We start from the raw sequence: 8,784 nt of genomic DNA on the forward strand, positions 1-8,784 counted from the left end.
ACTATGAATTATACTCAAAAACCAACAATAAGATCATAAATAAATAAGTAAATAAAATTAACTATAAGGATGCAACCCTTGTTTGATTGGATGATTAAATTAAATGAGAAAAGTAAAGTCAATACACAAATTCAAAGAGAGAATTCAGATCTGAATTCCTACAACAAAAGAATCATGCATTTGGCGCAGTCCTGCAATCTAAATCATTCGATATTGATCAACAATTCTGCAATGTTGCTCCCATCCGGTAAACTTGGTCCCAAATACAAGTTTCGATCGTGGATGCGCGATTATAGGGAATTCAAATTACTCCCATTCCACTTTTTTCCCAGCACTAAGACTTAAAGATCAATGCGGTTTTGGTTTTTCCTTTTTTAAGCACAGTTTTCGTGTTTCACATATGTGATTACTTTCGTTTTGATCACCTGACATTTTTATCTTTCACACACAGTTCCGCTTGCACTAAGCTCCCTCCATGTTTTTTCTTTTAAGATTGACCCTTTGGAGTCATTTAAAAAAATGATCTCTTCATAGATATTCACTATTTTACAACTTAACAAAGTTCTATTCTTTCAGGATGAAGCATTTTTTCTGGTCAAATTCTGCATATCCTACATCAACTAGACATAGGCCATCAGGAGGTGCTGGAGGAGCAGTGGCACGTCTACATGTGGCATCCATAAGCCTTAGCAAGGCATCATCTTCAGCACCAGCTGCAGCTTCTCTAATTGTGGTTGCCACAAGCACTCGAACCATCTGCAAAAATGTGATTAACAATATAATGCCCGTGTCCTTTAAATTGATTCATTTGTTTTTGAAGCATCAACATGTTAATATTTAGAATGATAAAGGTCTTACTCTGAGCCATGTTAGCATATCAAATTATATTCATATTGAGTTACATTAACCATTCAATAAAACTTATGCTTTACTTTCATGTTTAAATAAACAAATTTCATTGGTGTGATTGTTCCAAATTGGAGAAGCCAAAATCTTCAGTTAATATGTTTCCTGAGGAAAGCAAAAATAAACAATGGTTACCTTGCGTAAAAAGCGATTAGCTACTAATTCAATGCACATAACCCTCGCTTCTCCATTATCCTAGAAATGCCACAAGTGAAATGAAACATCAATAAGCTTCTCTTCAACAGCAAAGAACTTGGTAAAAGTAAAACTAAGGAATCTGAATTAAAACATAACTATAAAATATTAAATTCCCATTGTCACTCGGAAAGACAAGAAAGACTTAAAAGATGTCTTGTAAGATGCAATAAATACAAATATATTGACATAAGAATTCATATAGCTTTTGAATGTACAAACCTAATACAAGGGTTTCTTGGCATAGTTAAATGTTTCACAGAAACAAAAAAGAAGAAAAAAACTGAAAAGACATTTTTGTCAAGATTATGTAAAACAAAATGAAGAGAAAGAAGACAATGGCATATAAATCATGAAACCACAAATATTATGAACACATGAAATCTGTTGATAATGAAATCCATAGACAAAAAGCATAATTTGCATGTTTTCTTGTGTCCTCCAATCAGAAAGACATGCTTAAAGTCGTCCTTGGATGCATCAAACACGTTTGGTAGGAAGGCTAATTGGCAACCAACAATATCAAGCTCAATCCATTTCAATGCAGATTGGACTAAATGGTCAAGGTTTGGTAACAGAAATAATTTGACAGAACCTTCAGCTCGTTGACAAGATTCCATTGTTTATTTCCGTAGGAGACATGACCATATATCTATATTGCTAGCTGAAGAGCCCCATGCTAGGCCAAAAACAAGCAAAATCATTGAGACCTAACCTAATGTAAAATTCAGGAGTTTCTCAAGTCCTTTTCTAACACTTCTAGCATATATTATCTCAGAAGATTCCGATCGTACAAAAAAAATTATTTAAACAATGCGTATCTAAAATAAAAATAAAAAGTTGCGACTAATGTCAAGTGGCATTAACAGATTGTTGTCTTCACTTAATTTTTATTTGTATGTTACTATTTTCCACCCATCTTTTTCTTTCTGATGGGATATAAACACCTTGACACTTTCACTTGCCAAAGTACCCCAAAAAAAAGCAAAGTATGGTGTGAAATTATATTGAGGTTAACCCAGCTCAAGCCACCACCAAGAAACCCATCACAAACGAACTTCAATACATTCATGTCATTTATAAATTTTTAAAGTAAAGTAAAATGAGATAGTAGTTTCCTTACTTGCAATCAGCAAATGCATGTCCATTCACTTGTCAGGAATTGCCCTTACACCCCCTATTCAGTATTTACTTAGACAAATTTACCCTCTCTATTCTGATAAGTTAAATCATGAATAATCCATTTTTCACCTAATGAATATGACTAGAATTTTTGAAGCTTGGTCTGCCAGTAATGTTCTGCTTAAATCACATGAAAGGATAAATGTGAAGATAAGCAAGAAATAAAGTGGATCTGTTTAGTGGTTTAATAGAACTTGGGCACGGTAGACAACAAAATCCATACACCAGTAGTGGGCATGTCTCCAGATCAACCAATGTATCTTCACAAACACGCATGCCCAAGCCCAACTTAGGGGAATCTGTTTTTTGAGCTAACTAGAAGCTTAGAGTAGAGAGCGCTGGTGTGCACACTCTGCAAATTGGAGCAAGCCCCACGCGCACCAGCACAGAAAAACATACCACAAGTACACAATCTCAAATAGCTTCGAATTTAGAATAACAATTGAGGGCAACAAAATAGGGATAAAGGAAATTAAAAAATTACAAAAAAAGAACAGAGATTAAAAATAAAGACGCTCACAGTTGTAGGCAATCTGGCTTCCATAGCTCGAGCATGGTATACAAAACACTCTGTTGGTGGACCACTGAAACAGAATGACAGTCATAAGTCAACTCACTGAAGGACAGTTCCCCTCTTAAAAAGTAATGTTAGCACCAAGGAAATCTGAAGGTGGGCTAGCTATTCCTTGAGTGCTGTCAAACAAAAAATTATCGCTTAACTGATAGATCAAACAACCAATAAAATTTGCTACCTCCCCAAAAGTATAATGTGAAAGTTTCTATAATGCGCACTGCAGAGATAGAAATTGAAGTATTAAGTTCTTACTCGTTTCTTGAAGCTTTTGTATCACGTGCAAACATCTTGTAGGATAGCAATTTTCCTTCCAATTTTTGCAAAAGCCGGTTCACCTTCCTTACACTGAACACATATGATTTCATTTCGTTTTCTAACTCGTCCTTGCTGACAGAATCACAAACTTCATTATATATAAATCTGTCGCACGACTCCTCATTGCTACCGCTTTGGTCCTTATCCCCTTCATCAGTGAGTGGGAAAATATAAAGGTAACGCCTCCATTTAGCAGAGAAGTTCGGATGAAAGGCACGTGATACCTACAATATTTCACATTTATTATTGTTATCGCGTTTATAAATGTAAGACAAGTAAACCATTTTTTCTTTTTCTTTGTATTTATGGCAACTGATAATTGTTTCAACATTAGCTTCACATTGCATATATTATTTGAAAGGATATTACCTCATGTACAGATATGACCCTTAATTTTCCTGGTGCCCCGTCGTTTATTGCATCTTCAATATCTCTTGGGTTAATATCCTTCTTCCAAGTGTCTGTGCATAATGAACCATACATTAGGAGGAAAGGTTTGATCAACTCCCACAGAGGGCAAAAAGAGAATGTACTCGTCCATAAATCCAAAAAAACTAGTTCTGTAATTTATATTTTTCAAGGTATACAAACAATGACAAATATAGCCCTACTACATAATTGGAGCTATTTCCTACAAGATTATAAAGCTTGTGTTCATTACAAATGTTATAGGTGACTTGATATTACTTAACAGACCCTAAATCATGTTAAAAAGGCATCTGCTATTGCTAAGTGGAACCAAACCAGCCAAAGACATCTAGCATGTTTAGGCATCAGAGATACCATACCAAATGAAGTCGGACCTTAGCACATTTGAAGTCATAAATTTCTAGATGGGAATCAAAAGATTGACTGTTGGATTGTATAACTATAAGCGCATAAACAAATGCTCGTGAAGTGCTAAACATCTTTGTCATAAAACTGTTTATAAGAGAGGTTTTGGGGCTCCAGTTGTCTTTTTCATGTTGAGTATGTAGCAACTAGCAACTCAAATAGGAAGGTTCAGACATATCAAAAGCATTGATAAGAATAGGGAAATGGCTTACAGAATGAACAAACTTGTTGAAGGGCCGTCACTCCTTTGTCTGTTCGACCAGCAACAGAAGCACAACCTTCAATAGGCAAACCTTTCTCCTTGAGCAGTTGAGTTTTCATTTCATCAACAAATTTACCAAGTGATGCTTCTACTACACTGTAACAAGAAATTTGTAGAAGAGCAAAAAGAAGAGTGACAATCCAATACCAAAGAAACTCATTTAAACATACCTAATTCTTTTTACCACATTAATATTGTAACAAAAATAAAAGGCATGTTGGATCCAGGAGGGAGGGCATGAAGCAGCAAAGGAAGAGACGGGAGAAACAGTTGTGCTATGTTATATTCTATCATGGTTTTGCCAAATACATTTATATGCAACTTAAAACAAGTACAAAAGGTTTATAAAAAAAAAGTACAAAAGGAGAAAGTTGATCTTTTAAAGCATGTATACAGATGGTAGTATGCTCGAGGCCACGTATGTTGCAAGAAGAAACTTGCCTTTGAACAGTGTTCAAGCTTGGCTGCTTTTGCCAGCCATCAAAAGACTCCCCGTGATACGAAAGAACAATTTTGAAATTTATTCTTGCCCACCTCCCACCACGATCTTTGGATACACCTTTTTCCAACTCAGTCTTATCAGAAAGTACTGAAATTCCAGAATCGTCGTGATCAGGAACAGTCTGTTAGAAAATCAATAATTAAGAATGATAATAAACATACAAAAACTAAAAGGCATACACCAATCATGCACACTTTTTTATTTTAAGTACACTGTGATAGTGTGGAGTATCACGATCTTCAAAACATATTTTCATAGTAATGCTAACCAAGGTTCTAAAAAATGATCCACAACAGCAGTTAGGGCCTCAAAGTCAAAGTTTTTTTACGGTTGTCCTGTGATAGTGATTGTGACAGCATCAGCTGTATTTAAGAGCAATTTTCTATAATATCAAGGATACTAACGCGGCCTTGACCATGATTTAAAACCATGATGTTGATGGTGCAAACTCTGTAGCACCGACACCTGTGATCAAAAGTGTGCCCTTGTGTCCAACAGGTCAATGTAGGACACAGACATACACTTTGATTACATTCAATTAATTTATTTTCTCAAATTAGTGTTGGTGTTGACGTGTCAGAGTGTCAACACCAATGAAATATAAAGCAGCAAGTTGTGAGAATTACATTGTATTGCATGGAAGGCAGGAAAATAGGGCTAAAAGAGTAAAACGAAAAGAAATTAGGGTTGACCTGAACTCCAAATAGAAGCGGCAAAGAGGAATTGCCACGGACAGCATTCAAATAGAAATCATTGACTAGTTGCCAAGGCCTTGCATACATAAATTCGAAGCTCTCCCTGTGAAACAAGAAATTAAATAAAATGAATTCGTGAAATGTGAAATATGAAAAATGAAAATATGTAATGTGGTAGTTACCTAGCGTTCCATCTAGTGTATTTGGAGGGATGAGTGTGATTGTAATGGACATGATTATTAATATCCATGATGAAAGTGTGGAATGGGCGTGAGTGAATGTGTCTGTAGGAACCAATTAATGGGTATTTGGCAATAGGCATACAGAAACACTATGCTCTCTAACTAAGCATCTGTTAAGAAAATTGAAAATTGAAACAGGGGCACAGCACAGTGTCACTGTTGAGTGGTTCTTTTTGTATCATTCCATTCAACAATTTCCAGATCTCTATCGCAACTTATCCTATCCAACTTCAACACAATGTACCGTCCTAGACCTATAACCCGTTTTTTTCCGCCGTTTTATATTTAATCAAATCATTAAACTCATTTTTTTTAATTAGTCTTTTCTTTTATTCTAATTTTAATTGTGTATCTCTCTTTTATATATATATATATATAATTTTAATTGTGTATCTCTCTTGTATATATCTCTCCTTCACATTTATTCTCAATGAATAGGTGGAAAAAAAGTAGAATTTTGCTCAATTTAAATAAATATAGATATTTTAATTAAAATTATGTTTGGTTTAAGAAAACATGAGATATTTTAAATGATTTGTAAGTAATTTTTGTCTTTACCTTTCTTAATCAGCAAAAAAAAAAAATAAGAGAGTGAAAGCAAAGGTCTATGACAAATTTTGTTCTCGCCTCATCATAAATATCGAATCAAACAAACATTATTTACAATATTATTTTTCACCCTGTCCGCTCAAAAGGATCTTAAAATTGTAAATAAATTGGTCAAAATCAACCATTTGTTAACATTTACCACTAAACACAATAATGTTGCATATTATTTGAATATAACACCTCTCCAAATTCATCTCACGTCAAAACTACCACACTAAAGACTAATATGTCACTAATTAGTTAATGTACCATTGCAACTATTGATATATTTGTCTCTAACATGACCTAAAATTTCATAAGAAAATTAGTCATTACTAAGTTGTCACGGGTGCGTGATCGTTGTAGAATGTGATATGTCTATTTAACTGTGTCATGTCATAATCTCTAAATGTTTGCAAATAAACGTTTTCGAATGACATTTTATAATTTTAAATATGTATTTGTCAATTTGCATATATCAATTAATATTTTGACCAATCCTTACTATTTTGATAATCAATTTTCCTTGTTACTTGAAGAAGAATGAAATCTAAAATCCATAATTTGTATAAGAAATGAAAAATATTGAAAGACCAAACCCATGTATCTATAAGATAATTGAACCCAACACACATTCACCTACACATATTGTCACATTTGAAAGATTTGACGAAATTAAACGAAAAACTAGTAATGGAAAAAAATGATTAACATTTATAACTTATAAGATCAAAATGGAAAAAAAAAATTGAAACCTAAAAATAACTTAAAGAACCAAATAGTATAATTTGGTCAAAATATTTTTTATGTCCACATCAATTTATAAATAATAAATTATCAATTTAACGTCTAATTATAGCCTATAGGCAACCTTGCATCAAATACTTCAGGATTTGTTTGGTTTAACATAGAGCAGAGAATGAACGAGATTTTAACGGAAAAAAAGGAGGGAAGAGAAGTAGAGATTTGTTCCATTTATAATAAGGGAGAGGAATGGAGAAGAGAGATTTAAATTAAAAATGTATTTGGTTTAAAGGAGGGATACAAATTTTAAATGATTTTGAAGTATGTTTAATCGTATATCTCCTTTCCAAATCCTCTCAAGGTGAATGGAGAACAAAATAAAATTTAAGAGCGATTTTACTCTCATTTTCTTTTAAAAATTAAACCAAACACATATATAATTTAAATATTACTTCCCCTTCATCATTTTTTATCTCTAATAATTAATATTAATAATTAGTTGTTAATTTTATGAAAAAGAAAAGTTAAACCAACCTTATCACTCCAACTCCCCCTTTGTCCTTTTACTCCGAACAAACAGTCCTTTTACTTCAAACAAATAAATAAGACTGAGCATTTTTTAGATTATCTTTTGTGAATAATTTTAAATTGTCAAACTATATCTAAAATGTCGATCTATATTATTATTATTATTTAGTCAAAAAATATTATTACCATCATTATCATTATTATTAGATATTATACTTCTATCCAATTTTAAGTAATGAATTTATTTTCAATAAATTAAGTATAATTATTTTTTTTATATATTTTAAATATATTAAATTACCTAAAATTTAATGTTACATTTTATGATTATTATTATTATTATTATTATTATTACTATAATAATTATTATTATTATTATCATCATCATCATCGATACGATAGTATATATTGTTTTTCAAAAAGTCAAATAAAAATGTTTAATTACCTGTGTGGTCCCTAATTTTTTTTTTTTTTTATAGACTCAGTTCATTTTCTCAACTTTAAAATATTTAATTTTTAATATCTTAATTATGTTTGTTAAAATAGCATCACATTCTAAGTTTCTAACTATGTCATTATCTCATTCACGCCTCACTTTCATTGATTCGTTTCATGCACCTCTTAAATCACTATTTTCCCGTAATTCATCCCACGAGTTGCACTCATATACCCAATTTATTCATAAAAATTATAAACAAATTAACGATATGCATATGAAACCAAATTTTCCAGTTTAAAATATCTTCCTCTTAAATCTCAAATCTTGCACCTTTCTCATATTTGCAACTTTTATTTTCTTTTTTCACAAAACAATAATATTAATGTGCTCTATTTATGAACAAAATAAAGTCAACAATAATACAAGTGAAAGACAAGAGGCTTAACATAGATGCTCTATTTATGAAACTTGCAGAAAACAAATGATTTGCCAAAATCCTAAATTTTAGACTAAAAATAGATTAATTAAAAAAGAAGATGCAATAATTATTTGATAAAAATATATCAAATGCCACATTACTAACTATTAACGGTGTTTAACATTCTTCTCACAAAAAGAGTAAATTATTTTAACATACATAAATTAAAGAATAAAATTGAAAAATACAATTAAAGATAAAAAGATAATTAAAGAAAAAACAAGTGTAAGACATGATTATTTTATCGACGAACTTTTAAACTATAAATTAACTATTATAAGTTGGTGGATAGACTTTCAT

At 31.8% G+C, this 8,784-nt stretch overlaps 1 protein-coding gene across 1 annotated transcript; it reads right to left on the reverse strand.

Annotated features, from left to right (window-relative positions):
* Window positions 1-78: 78 nt before the first annotated feature.
* Window positions 79-5,928, reverse strand: LOC101506765 (uncharacterized). Its single transcript, XM_004503501.4, has 9 exons — window positions 5,648-5,928; window positions 5,463-5,568; window positions 4,710-4,891; window positions 4,219-4,364; window positions 3,542-3,633; window positions 3,110-3,396; window positions 2,804-2,867; window positions 1,042-1,101; window positions 79-756 (listed from the first exon to the last, which is right to left on the reverse strand). The coding sequence occupies exons 1-9, from the start codon at window positions 5,785-5,787 to the stop codon at window positions 565-567; spliced, it is 1,269 nt and encodes a 422-aa protein (XP_004503558.1). The 5' UTR covers window positions 5,788-5,928; the 3' UTR covers window positions 79-564.
* Window positions 5,929-8,784: the final 2,856 nt, after the last annotated feature.

Source organism: Cicer arietinum, chromosome 6 (genome assembly GCF_000331145.2).
Source record: "Cicer arietinum cultivar CDC Frontier isolate Library 1 chromosome 6, Cicar.CDCFrontier_v2.0, whole genome shotgun sequence".
Lineage (NCBI taxonomy): Eukaryota > Viridiplantae > Streptophyta > Magnoliopsida > Fabales > Fabaceae > Cicer > Cicer arietinum.

Coding starts and splice junctions, on each gene's coding strand:
- LOC101506765 (XM_004503501.4), bottom strand. CDS start 5,787: ATGCCTATTGCCAAATACCCATTAATTGGTTCCTACAGACACATTCAC. Junction 4,892..5,462: donor CGCTTCTATTTGGAGTTCAG/GTCAACCCTAAT, acceptor ATTTTCTAACAG/ACTGTTCCTGATCACGACGA. Junction 757..1,041: donor CTAATCGCTTTTTACGCAAG/GTAACCATTGTT, acceptor ACATTTTTGCAG/ATGGTTCGAGTGCTTGTGGC.